This window comes from Pollachius pollachius (assembly GCF_949987615.1).
Source record: "Pollachius pollachius genome assembly, chromosome: 5".
In the NCBI taxonomy this organism is placed as follows: Eukaryota; Metazoa; Chordata; class Actinopteri; order Gadiformes; family Gadidae; genus Pollachius; species Pollachius pollachius.
The window spans coordinates 10,814,423-10,836,059 of record NC_136938.1 but is presented as its reverse complement, the minus strand read 5'-3'; the positions used below and the strand labels follow the sequence as shown (position 1 = coordinate 10,836,059).

At 39.8% G+C, this 21,637-nt stretch overlaps 2 protein-coding genes across 2 annotated transcripts; one reads left to right on the top strand and one right to left on the bottom strand.

The window, feature by feature from the left end:
- The first annotated feature begins 7,101 nt into the window (after positions 1 to 7,101).
- tspan3b (tetraspanin 3b) lies at positions 7,102 to 11,592 on the top strand. Its single transcript, XM_079737356.1, has 7 exons — positions 7,102 to 7,233; positions 7,632 to 7,823; positions 8,219 to 8,293; positions 8,655 to 8,756; positions 8,966 to 9,118; positions 9,478 to 9,561; positions 11,252 to 11,592. The coding sequence occupies exons 1-7, from the start codon at positions 7,171 to 7,173 to the stop codon at positions 11,342 to 11,344; spliced, it is 762 nt and encodes a 253-aa protein (XP_079593482.1). The 5' UTR covers positions 7,102 to 7,170; the 3' UTR covers positions 11,345 to 11,592.
- A 1,819-nt stretch (positions 11,593 to 13,411) lies between these two features.
- On the bottom strand, positions 13,412 to 21,400 carry LOC307075565 (proline-serine-threonine phosphatase-interacting protein 1-like). Its single transcript, XM_079736199.1, has 15 exons — positions 21,267 to 21,400; positions 20,775 to 20,875; positions 19,941 to 20,015; positions 19,134 to 19,168; positions 18,930 to 19,036; positions 18,734 to 18,796; positions 18,113 to 18,214; positions 17,858 to 17,903; positions 17,487 to 17,566; positions 16,850 to 16,948; positions 16,398 to 16,494; positions 15,933 to 16,029; positions 15,440 to 15,528; positions 15,223 to 15,323; positions 13,412 to 14,885 (listed from the first exon to the last, which is right to left on the bottom strand). Exons 1-15 carry the CDS (start codon positions 21,315 to 21,317, stop codon positions 14,754 to 14,756), a joined length of 1,275 nt encoding a protein of 424 aa, XP_079592325.1. The 5' UTR covers positions 21,318 to 21,400; the 3' UTR covers positions 13,412 to 14,753.
- Between the last annotated feature and the right edge of the window lie 237 nt (positions 21,401 to 21,637).

Sequence of the window (21,637 nt, the reverse complement as noted above, 5' to 3'; positions counted from 1 at the left end):
GTCTACCTTTCACCCCATCTCTCTATGTAGCTGTATCTCCTAACCGTCCCCCTATGTTGCTCTCACCTCTCAGCATCTCACTTCATGTAGCTCTTACCCATCCCTCTCTCTTTTCTGCTATTGGCAGTATGCCCGCTTTTCAAACTTTTTCCAAATCCTCAGACATAATGAGGAATATGGAGATAATGTTATAGTAAATGTAAGGTCTCTGGCTCCGACTTTGCCATAAAGATCTCTGCAAGCCTTGTATTCCTAACAGAATTTGTCAGCATGTATTATACTATGAGGAGACAATGAGCATAAGAGCAGGGGCAAAGGTGACCGGAGACCGGCAAGCTGGGAGACTTCAAAAAGAATGGAAGTTTATTTAGTATATATCAGCTGTTTATCAAGGGGCTAAAGTTGAGTGTTAGGGGTGCCTTCCATCCATAAGGGGGCCTACGGAAAACCAATAATACAAGAATGCCCATATCAACATAACTACATACATAGCCTATAAAAGGCTCTAAATCAGGGTTGCTGAATGAACATGTTTCTTTAATACCGTTTTTTTGTGTGGGGTTTGTGTTTCTAAAATACAGACAATCTCAAAGACATAAAGCAATGCAGTTTATTTGTGAGTTTATGAACACAATGATTGGTGGTAAAAATGGCTTTCCTTAACATAAATAAAGATATTTCCCCCATGCATTGACACAATAAAGGCACAAATTGGTGCAAAACAATTCAATCGAATGCAGGAAATTAAGTGACTGACACTCAAACTTTCCTTGGTTGGACCCCCAATCCCACCGCTTTACGTGACCCCCTCCAATTACAGAGTCACTCCTACAGTTCGCCCTTTGGTTGCGATGCAAGGGAAATGTTCCGGGCCGTCCCTGTCAAGGAAAGTCCCAGTTTAATCAAACGTGTGGAACTTCAGCCAGGAGTACAAATGGACAAGATGATTGCAGGTGGTTGTTTTGTCAGACCGCGGGGACTGAAAGCGTCATCACGCATGTTGGTGTCTGTTATAGCGCGCTGTTGTATTTGGTGGATAGTTCCTATTGTTATGATGAAAATCAACTAAATCTTTCAAAACCGTCCGGGGTCAAGTAGTTGCCAATGTCGGGGGATACTAGTACCTAGTATCCCACTTATTGTTTTTCCTTCGGCATCTTTGATTCCTCTAATTTGAGAAATGTTGGTTTGGTTCACGAATCTGTCCTGTAGTTTTAGTGGGTCAACATCACTCTATTCCACACTACCCTATATCAGGCCTTAATCAATTTGAAGAAGACCAAGGTCATTGTAGTAGGCTATCGACTCTTATTTTACGCGCTACCATTTGCGCATTGGTAAAACGGATGTTTACACATCCAGCACACACACACAGCCACCAAACATGTGGGCCTGTATCAAAAAGTCTAATCAAATAAACCGTATGGCCAGCCGTCATACGGAAAGGTTCGGCTGAGATCGAGCCCTATACAGCCTGGTCACAACTTCAAACTGTGAATTGCTGTGCAGGTTTGCACGCACATGACAGAGCCCACCCACGCCTGAAGCTATAAATGCGTAGTGCGTCCGAGCGCCCTCACACCGAACTCCCAGTCGCCAGCAGTTGGAGGTTTTGCGCGCCAAGGGACTCCGCCGTTCCGGTTTCAGCTATGTCTGGGTTAACGCTTAGCAACGTCTGCCATGGGGCTTTACTGACGTATCTAGTGTTTTTTTCGGTGCTTTCTCTCACTACTGCTGTGAGCTTCGATTTGACAGAGCTAAGGAATAAAGTTGCAAAGATTAAAGTGAACCCGAGAGGCAATCTTTGGGCCACAGGTATGTGGATACTTCTTATTTTTTTGCTTTCATGGTTATTTATCTCATTTGTATTTAAAGTAGAATTGGCAGATTAAGTATCAAATGCTTTCCCATGTTTTCCATGCATTAATGTGTTATACTTGTTGACTTGTTAATGGTTCATCTGCAATCATGAATTAAAACGCATAATAACAATATGCATTTTATTTATCGCTTCAAAGGACACTTCATGGGCAAGAAAAGTGTGATGGACAAGCCTCTGCTGTCATCCGCCGATGGGCAAGGTGTTGACGGGCTGCGGGTAGCACTGGGTCCGGAGCAGGACGACCTGGGGAACATCTTCCAGGAGGTTCTGCGGGTCGCTCTACAAGCGCAGATCGACACGCAAGAGACCCGCTCTAAAAAGCAGGTGAGGAAAACCCAAGTCCACCGTTTCTATGTGATGAATCGTGTTTGCATACTTTGAACCACTACAGTGACATTGTAATTCTTTCTGATTAAAGGAGTCGGAGTTGTTGATGAAGATTTTGGAGAGCTACGTCGACAGCAGCAAAAAGTGAGGCGTGGGGAAAGCACTGCTGACTGCTACTACGCATATGGACAATTAATAAGCATCGCGATGTCACTGATGTTGTCATGCATCCTCTTGATTGTAACTCCCAGCTGCACAGTAATATACAAACGCTGTTTTTGGTTGATTTTATTTGGCCAGTGGATATTTTATTTCAAATGTATTACCTTACAATATGTGTTTGCATATGTGGAGTGTATGCTTCAAATAAATATCATTAATTTATTTAATTATTATGCTTTCATTGTCACTTCCTTTCTATAATTCATCGTTTTTATGTTCAACATATAAAGCCTATGCAAAATGTGGTGTAAATATTTTAAACTATAGCCAACTAATATTTGTATTATTGATATGAACATTCCATAATCGTCCTGCATACGCTGTGAGAGCATAGACTCCTGTAGCAAGTTATAAAACATTTGAAAAAAATATTGACTTAAATGTGTCCAGATGTAAAACAAACAAATAAAATCCATTGAAGTATCCCTCTTTTTTAATGTTTATGATTGATACCAACATACTATTATTTATATTACCTTTTATTATAGTCACAAACCCATCAGATATAAAATATCACTGAATTATCAACAGCTTAACTGTTTATTTGGAAATTAACATTTCTTTAGATAAATCTCCATCTCTTCATATTTAACATGCGTCATTTGACCCTTGTAAAACATACATTCTAAGTGAATGGTGCCAACTCAAAGACCTTATGAACAACATAACAAGGTAAAAATCTGTAATTCAACTGTGATTTGGTTCTCAATTGAAGACTGCACAATCTGACCCCTTTGAAGTGGAATGCTCCAATAAAATGAGTCAATTGTTGTTACTTTCGGAGACATCAAAGACAACAACAGAACTGGACTTCAAAATGGGTTGAACACTTGACACCCATCTTATTCGTCATCCCACAGGATGAAGATGGGAAGTAGGTTACCAGGACAGAACCAAGCTGCATTCAAGCCTCCACATTTCATTTCACTATGACCTTTCCCATAATAACCATTTCTCAAAGTGTTTATTTTAGATGGCTGATTTTACAACACATTATTTGGCTCCGAAATGTGCAGCTTCCCACATGCTTTTGAAACTCTTCAGATGTCCTCTCCAGAGATTTGCAATAAGAGTTATAAATGTATTGCTCTTGAACCTTAGCTGTTGTATCAGGTGGATTTTGTGAGAAAAACAACACATTATTCCCACTACTCTATAGCGCAATCCTCCTATGACATAAGAGGCCTGTCTCGACTAATGAAGATTACGTTTATCCTCTCAGTGGCCAGTCTGCAATAAAACAAAATCACACACCAAGAGCACAAACCACAGCCTTGTTGTTAACTCTTACAAACCAGTTTACTTTTTAAGACGGCAATGGGGAGCTGTGATCAGTCCCAATTATAATCGTTGTCTAATGCTGTTCATTGCTCTGCCTTGCTGATGAACTGCATTGCAAAAATGTGCTCGATATATGAATATCTAGATATCTTCATGTAAAGTACTGGTCTTGGTCTAGGTAAAAACATTCAAAATGCCTTCTATTATTCAAGGATAGAATGAGATTATAGATGAAGCACTTGTGAAATGTTCAGCACAGGACCTAATATGAATAACAGAAGGGGGAAAAAAGAGCACCAACATTTATTAGGATAATCAATCAATTCTGAAAGAATAACTCAAAATTGAACAGCATATATCCAAACATTATTTTTTAAAAGGGGTAAACACAGAAGCTAATAGTGATGTGCAGTTAAACCGCAGCATGGAGATTGAATAGGTTTATGAATGTCCTTTATCTTGTGTACACAGTGTTATCTCACTCTTTTCTAATCACACAGCATCTGTTATGACTACAATCAGGAACCCGTACAATTGTTCCTAGGTCTCTAAAATATCACCATGGTATTTCAATTTGATGACCTTATTCACCTGAGAACCCCCCCAAAAAAGTTTCATTAAGAAGTTACACCCCCCAAAGTCTTACTGGCATTCATTTTGAAGTAGTACAATTAATACTATTTAGTAATTAGTCATGTGGCATACACTTTTATCAAAAGCGGTGTAAAGTGAATGTTATGAAAATGTATCATGTATGTATAGAGATTATTGATCGAAAATTTCACCATAATATTTAAAAACACACCCTTTCCAGTGTTGCATTGATTATGCTGTCTGTAATATAATGCACACACTAGAGTAATTTATCTTGCTCCGGAATATATTTTCTATGCATCATACTCTCATGTGCAGGATTCAGAGTTAAGGACTGCATCGCTGCAGGCCACAATATCTCAGGTGAAGCTTGCGATGTGACATAAGCGGTTGATTGTGGTCACATTAAATGTGAAAAAAAAGTGTTGATTGGAGCTGTTCACACGCATGGCTCATGGGGAGGATGAGGTCATTGGTTTCATGTTGAGGGCTCTGTCTGCACCCATGCTGGGTGGACCTCAAGCCAAGGCAGCGGTGTGACAAAGTGATTGGACCACAATATGAAGTCAACAGGCCCAGCAGATAGAGCTAGGGTTAGAGGCTTTTATCTTGGGATTGGGGTGGTTCAATAACATTGTTGAGTAGTCATTTAAAAAGAGAAAACACTAATAATAATGAGACCAGGCTGGCTAAGATTTCTTCTATGGCAAGATGCATGACAACGCTACCTTGAGAATAACACACAAATAAATAATTAGTAACACATATTTAATAGAAAAGGCAATTTCTGAATACATTGTGGTTTTAATACCGGCTGTTATGGCTTATGTTAAACCGGATTGCTGGTTTTAAATTATTTTTTAACATATTAAGGGTTAAATGGAGTTCAAACTATTTGAATAATTTCAAATAGTTGACAAAAGGCAAAAAAAGAAATTGGCTATGATACATTTTGAACCTTAACCCTATTAGTATGATAAGTAGTAGACATAATATAAGCATGATAAGTAGTAATTTCAGTATGGTATATGTACCAGTAGTAGAATGATAAGTTTAAATAGTAATAGTAGTAGGTTATGCCTATTCGTAAGAGTAGTACCAGTAGTAGAAGTAATGATAAGTAGTAGAAGTAGTATGTAAGGCCTATCATCAGTAGGCCTATTAGTCTGATGAGTAGTAGAAATACTAGAATGATACTTAGTAGTATTGGTATTACAATTATAATTGTTAAAATAAAAGGTAGGACATTTATGATTCCAACTTTGAAATGAGTTCACATCTTGTTTGATGAGGTTGTTGATTTACTGCTGGAATTTGTACCTCATTCTATGCTTCTACCAGAAGCAGACAAGCAGCAATGTATCTGGCAGGAAAGAACCTCCATTGGGGCCCATTGTAATATATACATGGATTGTCACACATAAAAGCCTGTTGCTAAAAAAGTACAAATCCCATCTCTGAATTATATTTCAGCCTCGGCGCCAGGGGGGGCTTTCTCGACGTCCACAAGCAGTGCATGCACGGGGGTCTTGTGAAAAGCATCACAGCAGATACGCTTATAGCTGACGCCTGAACACCTTTGTTTGCAAAGTTGTATTAGCTGCCGACCCAAAAGCCAAACACCCCTAGTCCAGCATAGGTATAATTGTTACCCTGTAATTCATCAGTAGAATGTTCCCAAGGCACATCCAGTGCCTAAGGAGTTTCAGAACTTTCCTACATTTCTCCACAACTACGATCTCCAAGTCATCATTTCTTCAAACAGAATTCTCAAAAATTGATATCGAGCCCCCTCTCCAAAGGGGGGCCATAGAGGGAAATCCAAAACTCCCCAAGACCCCTCTTCCATCCAAACAATCCTACCTGTGTCTTATTAACTGCTGGGATTTCAAAATCCCAATCAGGAGACCCCTCTTCAACTAGCCCTAGACCCATTAGCTATTGGCACAGAAAAAAGTCCCCCCGACCCTGACCTGAATATTCCAAACTTTAAAAAAATCCTTATTCCTGTTCTGCAAATGTTGCTCATCTATCCGTCATACATCCAGTTTCTAGGAGGACGCGCCCACACGCCCGCAGACTTTCAAAACGGATTGTAACGGCTAATCACAATCACACCTGGTGGTATAATATGTCACCTTTAATGGTATATATTCCTACCTGCTAGAATCATATAAATAAATGAGATTATTCATAAATGAGTGAAGTCTTTTGCAATCTGGGGTATTTACATTCAACATAATTTTCCACAGAAAAACGAAGCTCACCAAAACACTGTCACCCTCTTGTATAAATATCTATTTGTGACGCCATTCACTGGTCCCTATTGGATTGATAATACTTCTTGACTTGTCCCCAGAAACCTGATTGGTTACAGAAATAACCACACACTGTAATGTTAAAACAAATAGCAGCAAGGGAAATTTGACACTAATGTCCATTCGGGCCCACATCTGTTAAAAGAGAGAGAGAGAGAGAGAGAGAGAGAGAGAGAGAGAGAGAGAGAGAGAGAGAGAGAGAGAGAGAGAGGGAGAGAGAGAGAGAGAGAGAGAGAGAGAGAGAGAGAGAGAGAGAGAGAGAGAGAGAGAAGCAGTTGTTCATGGTATGGGTTCATTTATTCATTCGGATAAAATAGATGGACGGATTCCATGTTCCATGTACAGTTGACGTCAGGCCCGTATTGCTTTAAACATTACCTCATTGTGCCATGTGTCCCTTTTCATGCTTCTGATTGGGTAACCCGAGACGAGTCTGCGCAAAGAGGGCAGGGCCACTGAAGCCATTTTATTATCATCATTAGGGAAGAAGCAGGTGCAACGCTGTGTTTTATTTTGTGTATTTTTTTTTAGCCCCAAACGCCAACAATGGGGCAGTGTGGGATTACGTCTTCCAAAACCGTCTTGGTGTTTCTTAACCTGATATTTTGGGTAAGAAAAATAAAACTAACGTATGTTGTATCAATGCTGAGTCGAATTGCATCCCAATGAGGCTCCGGAGGAGCTGCAGGCCAGCAAACTGCGCCATGCAGATACCCTGCGTTGCGTTTATCATTAAGTTGCTCACACTCTTAATGTTTTGTATTTTATTCGTATTTCAAATTGACCGCAGTTGTTAAACCCAACAATCATTATATAAAGCCTTTACTGTGCCCTGCTGTCCTCCTGAAGTTTAGGCAGTCCTTCCGTTTACTGCAAACTCTTTAGTGCAGGTGGCAAGTACATTACTAGGATTTGATGTTGCATGCATACAAATGTATTGCATGGTAAAACACCGCCGTACACACAAACTCAACTCAAGTACGACCATCTGTCCTGTTGTCTCATAGGCGGCTGCAGGAATACTGTGCTACATTGGCGCCTATGTATTCATCACATACGACGACTACGACCACTTCTTCGAGGATGTGTACACCCTGATCCCCGCCGTCATCATCATAGTCGTGGGGACTCTGCTCTTCGTCATTGGGCTGATCGGCTGCTGCGCCACCATACGTGAGAGCTCCTGTGGTCTGGCCACTGTACGTATTATTCATAGATTAATCTCTTCTAGTACGGATGAAAATGTGACGTGGTGGCGTAAACCCTTGCTGCAGCATTATTAAGTCAATGTGGTCCAGTGCTGCTGCTCTACCCATGCTAGCTAGCTGCACTGTGCCCCCTGGTTTCTTTCAAATACAAAGGAGGGCTTTAACTCATAACCAGGAAGTTTCACTGGTGACGTTGTGTAGCAGAGTGTTGCCAGCTTGTCACTTATAAAGGTTCTATGTTTTTGTTGAATAGGTATATTATTTCACTCTTTAATAGATTTTGAAAGGCATAATTGTGTATTAAAAACAAAAATAATAATGTTTTTTTTTGTTTGGTGGCCAAAATTTGATACTTGTGCAAAGTCTCACTGTATCTCTTTCTACAGTTTGCAGTTATTCTCCTGCTGGTGTTTGTAACAGAGTGTGTGGTGGTGGTGCTTGGATACATATACAGAGCAAAGGTAGGCCTACCTTTCATACAGCACTGTGAGCCTATAACTTAAAACTGAATATCCAGGGTAGCAGCCAAATTATTTTCCTGTATTTATCATGAAGATATTAATTTGAATTTACAGCAAATGCAAAGACGTATATCCACTACCACCTAAAGTATGTGTTTTGTCCATCAGAAGGAGAGTTAATAGTGCTTTATAGTCATTCTTCTCGTATTGATTTAAATGGGGTCAAACTAATTACCTTCCACTAGTTACTTAATGCTGGAAGCATGGGAACATGCTAGTTTCAATATCTAATACCCTGAGTGCATGGCTGTGTCAGATAATGTGTATGTAGAGTGTATCCTCTAACATCTTGATGTTTCAGGTGGAAGATCAGGTGAACCACTCCATCCAGAAAGTGTACAACGAATACAACGGCACCAACACGGACGCACCTAGCCGTGCTATTGACTATGTGCAAAGGCAGGTGAGGAACAGAGCCAGCATTCTTGACTCTACGTTTACACTCTTGTTTCCATGTGACCGGATCTATGTTGGATGCTTGCCCAGGTTGGTTCTATAACGTGTGTGTGTGTGTGTGTGTGTGTGTGTGTGTGTGTGTGTGTGTGTGTGTGTGTGTGTGTGTGTGTGTGTGTGTGTGTGTGTGTGTGTGTGTGTGGTATTCTACCCCCCTAGCTTCACTGCTGTGGGATTCACAACTACTCTGACTGGAGGAACACCACATGGTTCCAGCAGAGCAAGGCCAACAGCGTTCCACTGAGCTGCTGTCAGCCCAGCATCACCAACTGCACCGGGAGCCTGGCCCGGCCCGGGGACCTCTACCAGGAGGTACACTACCGGGCACTTTAGATGCTGGTGGTGGCTTGTTGGTTAAAGGGACCCTTGGACACTGCATACAGTACATGGTGTTGTTATATTATATCATTAATGTTTTATTATAATTGTATCTATACCTCAAATGCGTCCTCTGGGATAAATAAATTAGATTTCATTCTGTATCAAATTTATTGCTGGACTGAATGCATCATTTCAAGCTTTGAATATTCTTTCAGCATGTGTGCACAAACAAAGATTGTTATATTTATGTGCGTTCGTTCCAAACATACCCACAACTTCAGAAATACTTGAGGTCCTAAGGATATTTTCTGTATTTAATTTTGTCATTTCTTCACATTTGTACCTTCTAGGGATGTGAGGCTCTAGTTGTGAAGAAATTAAAGGAGATCATGATGTATGTCATCTGGACTGCCTTGATGTTTTCATCTATACAGGTGAGATACAATTGTACTATAAATCTAAACATAACACTACATCAATACAGGGGAGATAACATTTTAGTATAGATCTATAAATAACACTACATGTATACAGGTGAGATAACTTACAATAAATTACACTATACACTATCTCATCAATACATGAGTGTTAACATTCCACTATACAAAACATCAAATCATCCATACAGGTGAGATAGAAATGTGGAACCGTTTGTTGATATACTTACTATTTTAAATAACTTTCAATACATACCTGCACGTTTATAAAAACAAATTATTTATCCATAACTAGTGCATAGATTACCTCTGGCCAGATCTTCTGATTTCTATTTAATTATCATCCCTTATCTTTCCATATCTGCCCTGCTGGCAATACCGTAGATCCAAAAATGTCAATGTATGCTTTTAACAACACATATTTTTTGTAGACAATCTGATCCTATTTTTGATTGAGTGTTGATTAAGACCCTTTATGTTAAACTAGAAGGGGCTAGCTAGCATTTATCACCTATGGTGTGCTGACAACATGAGAGAGGTTGTGCTCTCAGCACACCATAGTCTCTGAGGAGTCCCGCCGCGGCCGTAGTCACACAGAATCACGCCATCAACAAGGAGCCTCTTTTTCCCTCCGCAGCCTTAATTAGATGTGATGAGCTCATGCTGGTCCATGCTTGCTGCTGCACGCTTACCGTATCTCATGTAACCACTTGGCACTTTTAGCCACTGGCTACTTCAACTGTGTGAATTGAAATATCAATCGCAAATCGAATCTTTGAAAATAAAGCGTCATCTGCTTGTTAGGACTAATTCACAAATGGCATGAAATGTCAAGTCCTTTTAGATACGGCAGAAATGAGAACTAAAATATTTTCCTTTTGGTTTGACTGTGGACTAGGGCTGGCTCCTGTACACATAATTTCACGCTTCGGGTATTCGTTAAGTTTCCAAATAAAAATCTGAATATTCTATGAAGAAAAAAAGAGAAGTAAAGTCTATTCATAGTGTGCATCTTTTACTGCCTGCACACAAAGCAGGGCGAAGAATCAAGTTTTTATCAACTGATCGTTTTCTGAAGTGGTTCAATTGGTAAAACAAATGTTTTATTTTAAGAACGCAAAAGGCTATATGGCCACTAAATGGCTTTCGGATCCACTCATCAGTCCGAGTTCAAATTGGTGAAGCCAGAGCTTCAATGCAGCCTAAAAGTTTCTGAACACACACGGCTTCAAAAGTATGAAATTATCAATCATCACAAAGCAAATACGTGGTTTACACATTGTGCAAAGTTGATAATACATTTCACAGCAGGACTAGTGCTATTCGGATGTTCAGACAAAATTTAACCTAGTCTTCCTCCCACATGTCCTACACGCATAGACGTCAAAAAAGCATATTTATTTTTGCATTACTTGTTTTTTCATAATCCCTAAACAAAAGAAATATCTGAATATTTTGAGATTCGAATTCCTACCTAGCGAACTACTATTCAGGATCAGCCCTACTGTGGACCAAAACAAGCTTATTTTTTCTTCTTCACAAAATGGCATCAAATGTTCATAATTCACCAAGAAGTAACCCATACAATCGTCGTTTCTGAAGACCCACCCGTTTGTTGTGGTCGTACCCTTCCGGTCATCCATTCCGGTCGCACTAATGTCCCCGCCCCACCCTCTACCCCATGCAGATGCTGGGCATGCTGTGTGCCTGCGTGGTGCTCTGTCGGCGGAGTCACGACCCGGCCTACGAGCTGCTGGTCACCACCAACAGCTACGCATGAACAGGAGTGCCCCCCCTCCCCCACAGCACCGCCAACACTAACGTTACAACAGCACGCCAACAATACTACAACAACAACAACAACGCTACACTGACCGGAACCCAATCCATTGGACACGCCCTCTCCCCAAACAAACACATACATACACCAAACATGCACACACAGTTCGATTTCTGCTGTAGTCGTTAAGAAGCTCAAGCACATGTTGTACAATCTTCCATTAATCTGCAGTAGCAAACACTGGTAGGGAAGGGATGGGGAGAGGGTGGGAGGGAATGGGGGGGGGGGAAGGGACCAATACAATATTTATTGACATGCTTTGTAAGTTAATGTTACTTTAATTGTTTTTAAAAAGATTAAACACTGACACGCTGAAGGACAAAAAAGGCAAAAGTTGTACTTGGCATATTGATATTACCGATGATGAGAATTGCGCGATCATTACTCTGGTTGTTGACCTTTTTGTTGCTTCATGTGAAGTCGGGGGTCGAGGAGCAGGTTTCTGTGTCTGCTAAGCTCGTTGGGCTGAATGTATTACATAAACGTGTAGGTTTGCACTACGGCTGTGTCTGTACGTGTATAGTGAGGTTTTCAAGTTAAAAACATGCAAGCTTTCGAATTTCAAAGGAACGGAGTACAATTATAACCACAGGCTCTGAGTAGAGATTGTTGTAAAACTAAATTATTTTCCTTTTGTTTCGTCTGTGGATGAAGTAACCTGGCATCTGCTTTGGTACCCAGTGGGCCCTCCAGCTCTTGTAGAGCTGTTGGTGCTACGATCCATCATTCACTTTGGGCATGGAAACTCCTGACAAAGTTGGAGGAGTTGCCTTCATCCTGAACAATGTTTAATCTTTGGATTATTTAAATATGTTGTGGTTCTGTTTATTATCAAAGTGCTGTCCTTTTTGTAATTTTCTTTGTTGAGCTTTCCGATTTATTGTCTAGAAATGAATAGTGAGCCAATTAATAAAAAGTGAGCCATTCAGCCTACTTAAGCATCTACATGTTGCTACAAGTTGAGGCACTCTACAGTGTTACCTTATTAGGAAGTATATCACGAAACTCTCACGCCATGCACTTCCTTGTCGTTAGGTTTTGTATTTGAGTTTGGTTTTGTATTCTTTGGTTTTCTTCTATTTCTAGATATTCAGCTTGTAAAGAAGGGGAAACAACAAGATAATGGTGTTGCTTTGGAAGGGAGGGTGGAAGACTGATTTAAATAAACTCCTACATTTCACCTGGTTCCAAGTGTTGCTGTCTCACATTTGAGGTCCTAACTTCAGACATAAATACAAAACCTAAAAAGTTAGAAAGGCATGTTTATAAACAAAATGGTAAAAAAACAAACAATAGGCCTACTATTCAGTTGAGAAAGCTTCATAGTTCTGTTGGGAGTCATACAACATATAAACACAAAACGCAGTGGTTTGGCTTCTCAGCTAAAAAGGAATACTAAGCAAATAACATACTTAATTGAAAAGGATAAGTCAATCGTTCTAGCAGGAGAGCATTACAAAGCGGGGCTGTTTCTTAGATTAGTCTTATCTATGGAGTCTATAGGGGGGTGTTGTCATTTGAGTGTAGCTCATAGACCTGTCAATCTACATCATTTTTGAAAATGTATTATCTGGAAGGAAGACCATGGCAAGGGATAGGAATGAATGGCCAATTTTCTTTTTCTGCATAATTTATGGATGAAGCACAAAATTTGCTGCTATACGCATGCATACATTAAGTATCAGTGCCCGAATTAATACCTGGCTGTCTGAAATAAGAGTGGTAATGAAACATTGTTCCCATCAGCCAATGTAGGCGGTTTCTCTCCCTTGTTAATATTGTAATGTAAAAGCACCATTTTGACACATTTTGATCCTGGTCTTAGATCCATTAGTTAGTGTGAAGTAACGTATCCTAGTTTAACCAGCTGAGCCAATGCTATACTTATGTGACACAAACTGTCTATAGCTCTCTACACCAAAAATAGTACATTGTTTTCTAAAATTACAATTTCATGACAACAAAAATGATGCAAGTTAATTTATAGTCAATATAATTTTATTGCAAATAGCCGAGTGACAGTTTTGACTGAAGGACAATGACGTTTATATTGTAAGCTAACATAAAACCGCCCCGGATAGGGTCGTTCCCAGGGTCCTATGCCTCCAGGGACCTATGTCCCCAAAATGTATATGGAACATGAAAAAAGTTGACTGTGTCCTATGTTCTCCAGTTCTACATGTGTGCTCTCCCAAGGTCCTACGTTCCACAGCTTTATAGAGCACATATTGGAGACTTGAATAAACGATTTCACAGCTCTGTGTAAGATTAATATGACATTGTAGCCTTGTATATGTGCTTGTGAATCCACTTCTCACGCTTGTAAAAATAAAACATCACATGAGAAAAGTATCTTATTGAATCCGGTTGGTGGCTCACCAGGTAGAGGGTGTATCATATAGGCACAATTTTTTTTAATATATAATTTAATCCGGTTGGCTTTTGCCTCAATGTTTTCTTTTTGTTTGCATTTATCTATTGGGAATTCTTAAACACCTTTTCTATTTTAAGCTGAGATCGACATTTCACTACCGAAATGTCCAAATACCAATCCAGTGATATTGTTGGAAAACAATGGGATTTTTTCAAGACCTTAAAAATAAAAATAAATATTAAAAAAAGATAACCTTGTTCCAAAAGAAAAAACTGGATGTATTACATTTCCTCTTGATGTTCTTGCTCTCTCCACATAATCTCCACTCCAGCGTACAATCAACAAACTACCATGTTTGATTGTTAATGTACTTATTGCAACAAATGCACTTATTGTAAGTCGCTTTGGATAAAAGCGTCTGCTAAATGCCCTAAATGTAATGTAAATGTAAATGTTTGACCGTGAAGATCACTCTTTGAAAAAGGAGCACAATTTTGCAATGGGACACAAAAGTTGCAGCACACAGTGCTAGGCAAAACATGCCACGCACTTCAGAAATTTGCCACAAATAGATGACGCAAGGGCCGTGATTGCATCATTTTTGGTTCACACCAGCCCCGGCAGTTCATTTATTCACGGGTCTATAGTGCAACACATTTCTATTGGTTTGTTCCAATGTAGCTTTTCCATCCAATCATCCCTTACAGCACAAACACTTATAGAACACACTTCTGCCAGGAATATGAGTTGTCCACTTTTGATCATAGCTGGCCTCATAGCTGTATTAAGCCATACTTCGAAGTCCCCCCCACTTTTGTTTCTCTTTCTCTTATCTACATAAACATATAAAAAGTGTATGTATATATTAATCGATTGATTTGACACACAAACACACGCACACAAACACACACACAGAAACGTGTGAGAGGGAAAAAGCAAGCGGGCATTTCTATGCGTGTGTATGTGAGAGGGAGTTCAGATCAGAGTGAGGTAGTTCCCAGGGACCAGTCCAACCTCCGCGTCCCTTTCCACCGTCCACCAGCCGTCATCCCCCTGCTCAATCAGCTGCACCACCTCCCCCCCCAACAGGGTCAGCTCATCTGGGTTCTGGAGGGCAAACGACACCGTTATAATACAACATGTAACTCTTCATTCCATTTAACACTATGCTTTCATAACCAAAACAGATCTGAGAGAAAAGGTTTTTAAAGGGGCGTAGTTTTGAACCACCCGTTGTGAGGTGGATCAGCCATTGAAAAAAAAAATAGATCCACTGGTGACCTCTAAAGTGAGCGTCAACCCAGATGCCTCACACCCAATGGTTAAAATGAGGGCCCTGTAATACTCATAAAATGAAACAGGTCAAAAGAGAACAAAAGAGTGACATATGCACATTTAAATGAACAGAGTTACTTCTTTTGCATTACATAGGCATCAGGTTCACCTGTGCGATGTATTCGTAGGCCACCCTGTAGCTGTCGTTGAAGGCAACCGATGCTCTTGAACTTGTCTGTTGGAATCCAGATGTGTTCGAACAGTTGAGTGCTGAGGACGCAAAGATGCACGTGAAGGGTTTAATGAGATACTTTGACCTTGAAGAAGAATCTGTACGTTGTCATATTTAAAATATTGAAGGCATTTGAAAGAGAAGAGATACCTACAGTAGCCACTAGAGTTCCTCGTTGACTCTGAATAAGGAGTTCCGTCAGTGAGAGACGAATTAGAGTCCACTCCGTGTAATATGGAAAGCCTGTGCAAGAGGTTTACCGTTAAATAAGGAACATTTATATGCGTCATAAGAGATGTGGTCATGATGTGAAGCGTTTCGGATGTCGTGAGTGCGTGGTAATACGATGACTCAGAGAGATTAACCAAGATAAAGATCGTTTCATTCAAAAAAAATTTAAAAAATACATTTGGGCATTTTCACAGTCATTATCCGTAAGGTAAATGGTTTCCAATACCCACAGGGAAATGCGTTGCTGTGGGTGTGTGTGTGTGTGTGTGTGTGTGTGTGTGTGTGTGTGGAATAGGAAGGGGGTTGCGACCTCCCTTCCATAGGCGTTGTCATGCAAGATGCCCTCTAACCGTGGATCAGAGCGTCTGATAAATAACTCAACTAATGAAACATTTTGGTTGTGTATGGTTTGGTACCTCTCTGAGACGGATGCTCTCCCCACAGAGCTGAGGTTGCTGGGGCTGGCCTGGCACTCCTCCAGCAGAACACTGTAGTTCCTAAACATCACAGGTTCTGACCCCAGGGGAACACATGGTAGACTAAGTCAAGCCTGGCAATGGGATGTTTATTTTTGTGGGTCATTTAAGAAAATACTTTTTTCAATATATAGAGATATGAAATAGACTATTTAGTTTAGACGGACAAACTAAACTTCAATACATATTGATCAACTAGACTGAGACTTGATATAAGCAGATCAACTAAACTAATACCTGATATAGAAAAACAAAGTAAACTTTGACTTGATTTAGACAGATAAACTCAACTTATTCCTGATGTAGTCAGATGGAAGACAAGACTAAATATATAAGCTAGACTTAAATTCGACTATAGATATAGAATGGATACATGATTCAGGATAAAGTGTTGGGAGGTCTGACCAGGTGGGCTAGTGCTGGTGCTCTTCATCTGGATGAAGTATTTATTGTCTGTGCTGATTTCACACTTCTCAAGACCCTTCCTGACATCCTCGTAAATCTGGCGGAGAACACAATCAAAATGTTAAAATACTTGAGAAAAGCTTCATCATTTATACACAAAGCACCGATCCAAGTTTAGTGTATCAGATCTGTGTTTAGTGAGAGAGTTCTGGGTTCAGTGGGTTCTGATCTGAGTTCCGTGGATCTGATCTGAGTTCAGCGGATCTGAACTGAGTTCAGCGGATCTGATCTGATTACAGAAGATCTGATCTGGGTTCAGCAGATCTGATCTGAGTTCAGCAGATCTGATCATTGATCAACAGATCTGATTTGAGGTCAGTGGGTCTGAGGGGAGTAGTGCTCAGATCACGTCTTTACGTTACTAGTAAGCAGGCTCTGCATGGCGCTCTCACCTCATCGTCCTTGACGCACTGCATTGAGAAATGGTTGCAGTGGTCCCATAGCACACATCTCAGGAAACTGATGCGGTCGGACTCCAGTTGTTGGAAAACCTGACACACACACACATACACACTTTTGAAAAATCTCCTTTCTAACCATTTTTTTGTGAAAGCCTACATTACATCTTGTAAAGGCCATTGCCATCCATCAGAATGTTGTTTCAAGTTGAATTGAACAGCTGCCTCTGTATGAACCTATTTAGATGTATTCATTTCAAAATCGTGCTCCTTTATAATGTTTTCTGCTCTCTTTCTTTACAATTCCGATCTTTTCTACAGCACTTAACTTAGGGGGACCAATCTTTTTTAACTTTATTGGTGTGTATTGGTATTGTATGTGTGGTTCTGTGTGTGTGTGTGTGTGTGTGTGTGTGTGTGTGTGTGTGTGTGTGTGTGTGTGTGTGTGTGTGTGTGTGTGTGTGTGTGTGTGTGTGTGTGTGTGTGATATATGTTTGTGTATATTTAATCCTTCGAGAACATTATGCACAAAAGAGGTGACCTAAGAATTTGGATGCCCGGTGTGACTTTGTGTTTTTCTTTGCATGTTACGATAAAATACTTGAACTTCTTCATGGTTAAGTTAACCCACCTCGCAAGTACTCTGGTGTGTCCCTATCCAGTCCTGGCGCACTTCTTCCAAATGCACAATGTCGCCCAGGTAAAGGCTCTCTGGGAAACGCAGGGAAGTATTAAATGGTGATTATATACAACCATCAACATATGCTTATCAAAGTCAACCTTTTAACCTGCCCTATGTCATTTTTTCATTGCAACTATTTATATTATATTATTATTCTCTATATAATTTGTTATTTGGGCCCACTATGATAACACTGTAACTACACTAAGATTTTTGTCCGCATTAGTCCCTTAGAAATGATCGGACAATGAGGACAGGTTTCCTACAATGTCAAAAATAACTTAAACAGTTAGTATATTTAATAAATGAATTAGACAAACCTGATTCTGCCGCAGTTCTTTTACAGTTCTCTGCCTTTTGATATGCCTTCACACAAGCAAGAAGGGATAGAAACAAAACATCAACTTTGAAAGAACAGATGTTCTGTAATTAATTGATGGAACCATAGGCATTGAATCATAAGAGATGCTGCATTCAAATCAAATGGAACCCCCCTGCTGCAGTTGAGGCAGTATAATTTCTCTGTTTGCACTTAACAGAGTACAGAGTCTGTTGTGTCCAGCATCATTATCTACCTTCTCTATGATCTTGGGGGTAGAAGATGTTGCAGCGATTTTCGCAGCTAGATTCTCTGCCTCAGTAGCTTCCTGGCTCCTCTGCTTGCTGTTGTTCTTGGACTGGATCAGTGATAGAGAGAGGCTTGGAATGATTCAAAGAGAAACCATAGTATACCAAAAGAAACACCATGGAATGTGCTCAGGACTATACTTAACAATGGAGTCTTCATTCAGATGCTTGAACACAGAAACACCTGTAACTATATCTGTGTCTGTATCTGCATCTAATGTTATGATTTTGTTTAAGTGATATTGCACATTCACAGATATCTATCAACGATTCAAGTTTACATTTTGGATATGTATGTTGTGCGATATATAATGTGAAAGTTGAATTGTTTGTGTAGACTAGAATTTCTAAATATAAAACACGGTGGACTTTAAGTTTCAGAGGGTTCCAGACCCCATTTCCTTCCTGTTTTCAGTTCTCTGTGTTTATGTGTGTGTGTGTGTGTGTGTGTGTGTGTCTTTGAGTGACTGCATGTGAAAGCATATTAACGGCACCTGTGGTATATGCTAACTGAGTAAGATCCATCAAAGCATGAGGGCCTTTATACTCAACCTTTTTGTCAACTGTACCTCCATTGTCTTCTTATACACAGAACTCTTACTCTTCATAAGCTTCTCCATGATTGACTCAAACTGTGTATTAAACAAAAAAACAAAAATAGTGCTTATTAATAAAACTTGCATGGTCTACTTTTGGATTTCAGAGGTCAGGTAATTAGCATTTACATATACAAAACTCCCTGAACACATAACAGCGTCGTCATACCTTTTTCCTCTGTGCCTTTTGCTTCTCTTGGAATATTTCAATCCTTTTCACCTCCTCTTCCAAAACATTAGACAAATGGATGTGAAAATTCCCAATATTCTCAATATCTGTACAGGAATAATACAAATCAAACAGTGAACACATTTGGAAATATATATTAAATACATTATTAATAAAATACTTCAATAAATTGTGTGAACCTACGTGCTTTAAGTTGATCAAAAGATGCTCTCAGGGTACTGGGGAAATATGACATAAATTAATACACTAACTTATGCAATTATATGTCAAAAAGGATTTAACAATATGATCTATATCGCAATGTTACAATTATGACTCATTGATATACGCAAACATACGGACACAGAAACAGATCCAAAAGAAGGCGAGCTGAATGCTGTATATGGAACCTTAGGGTTCATCTCTACGGAAGCTTGCAAAGAGTCACCTCAGCGTATGTAATGTATTCGTAATTTGAATATATGTATATTCATTTTATACATTTAGAACATTAATCAAGCCTAACTTTATACGTTCCTGTATGGACGTCTAAAATGCAAAATGTGTTTGTGTAGAATGCAAGTACAAGTGGGTTTTTCTCCCACTTCATCATTAAAATGACCTCTCTGAGAGTCAGCTATAGTTATTAATGTTCCATGTGTGTATTCAACATGGGTGTGTCTGATGGGGAACTGTACCATTAAAGTCGAGGCAATGGATAAGCACGCACGCACGCACGCACGCACCCATGCACGCACGCACACACTCACCCATGCATGCACACACACACACACACAAACACTGTATATTATGACAAACAACCAAAACTGTCATTTCTGTGACTATCACCCAAACTACTGTCAATGTACCAGTGGACAAGCATTATAAATCAAGAATACATAAAGAATCACCCTGCACATGCTTCTTAATGAACTAGAATGATAATGTTAGGCATAGCGATGGGAGCTAGCCCAGCGCTATCTGTAAGTGTCTGCGTTGAGCGGGTCGTACCCGATCTCCCTAAGGCCCCTGGCCTTGTGGGCTATCATCACCAGCTCCTTCCCATACTGCTCTTCCGCTAGGGCCCTGGGGGAGGGAGAGGTAGACAGATGGATTGATAGATAAATGGATACAGAGATAGGTAGAAAGAGAGATAGGTAGAAGGATACAGAGATAGGTAAAAAGGTAGGGATAGGTAGGTAGTAGGATATAAAGCAAGGGAAATGGAGAGATAAATGGAGAGAGTGAGCGAGAGAGATGGAAAGAGGGAGGAAGAGGGGGGGGAATTAATTTCTATGACTCTTTCACACAATCAAAAATGGAGTTATCCATTGATCATTTACAGGAATTCAAAGAGGGACTCTTTGAATTGAGTAGTGGGGAGAGAGACATATATGGATAGATAGAGGGGGAGAGAAGTCTGGGAGAGAGATGGAAAAAACAGGTGAAATCTAATCTAGTCTTCCTGTGGATGTGTTCTGTTTAAATGCAACACAGAGGAGTTAAGCAACAATTAGGGAGCCCTCAATCATCTGTAGTCTTTCATTTAAATGTAGAATGACCCAGCTAGATGTCCCTCTCATTGCTCAATATGTCATTGTGTGATAAGTAATTACGTGATTATTACTTCCTTTAGGGTTACATTACCATAGTTGGTTATGTGTGCATTCCTGTCTTAGACGTAAAGCATACGTCTGAGACACATTTTCTTCAAAAGATACAATCACAAATGCAGTTATCCGTTGATCCTTTACAGGAATTCGCAGAAGGACTCATGAAAATATTGAAGTAGAAGTTAGTTTAGTTTATCCCTGAAGAACCCAAGGATTGGTCCCCTATCAGTACCTCATCTTAATGAGCCCCTGCACATCTTTACACATCTGTCTCCCATCTTTCAGTCGGACTATCAGCGTGTCATAGCCTTCTCGGCTGGTGAAGTCCCTCCCCTAGAAAAGGAAACAGAAAGAGATGTGACCCAGAATTGATGTTTCACTACTTTTTTTTGTGGAAACTTTTGAGACACTCTTCCCGTTGGTGATATCTTATTTCATGTAACATAAAAAAAGCAGAACTAGCAAAACTGAATGTCTTGCAGAAAAGTTTGATCATCTTTAGCAGTTCTAAAAAACTTCAATAATATTGTGCTTAACATCCAAATGTTAACACACAGTACTTTTGAATTGAACACAGTAATGTATAGACCTATATATTCAGTATTATGACTTTGATACTTGGGTTACGTAAGTCTCTTTCCTTACTGAGCAAACTAACTGCAGGAAACTCAAGGAAAAGTCAAAACTCTGTTGAAAATTCTAAAACCTCAAAAAAATGGCTTACCCAAAAGGCATCTTTAAACAGCAATGGTGTCATCCTGTTTGATAAGTCCATACGTTTAGTCTTAGTAGGTTCCTCAGAAAAACTGATCTGAACCTAGAAGAGTCTGGTGACAAGCTGAGGAGTGGTTAGGAAACAAAACCTTACTAACGGCATGTGTGCTTGACGTATATGTGTCAATGAGGAAGGACCTATGACACAAGTTACTGACCAGAAACTGAATATGTGAATGTGTGTGTGTGTGTGTGTGGTTGTGTGTGTATTGGTGTTTGTATTTAGCCTGTGTATAATTATGTTTATGTATTTGTAGCCTGTGTATGTACATTTTAGTTTATGTTTTTAAATTTCAAGAAAGTTAGGTTTGTTCATTCCAG

Excerpts from the sequence above, each read along its gene's own strand:
- tspan3b (XM_079737356.1), top strand. The coding sequence starts at position 7,171 with ATGGGGCAGTGTGGGATTACGTCTTCCAAAACCGTCTTGGTGTTTCTT. Across the intron at positions 9,119-9,477 it reads CCGGGGACCTCTACCAGGAG|GGATGTGAGGCTCTAGTTGT; the intron begins GTACACTACCGG and ends TGTACCTTCTAG. Across the intron at positions 9,562-11,251 it reads TGATGTTTTCATCTATACAG|ATGCTGGGCATGCTGTGTGC; the intron begins GTGAGATACAAT and ends TACCCCATGCAG.
- LOC307075565 (XM_079736199.1), bottom strand. The coding sequence starts at position 21,317 with ATGGACTTATCAAACAGGATGACACCATTGCTGTTTAAAGATGCCTTT. Across the intron at positions 18,797-18,929 it reads AAAAGGCACAGAGGAAAAAG|TTTGAGTCAATCATGGAGAA; the intron begins GTATGACGACGC and ends TTTAATACACAG. Across the intron at positions 15,324-15,439 it reads GAGGAACTCTAGTGGCTACT|CACTCAACTGTTCGAACACA; the intron begins GTAGGTATCTCT and ends TTGCGTCCTCAG.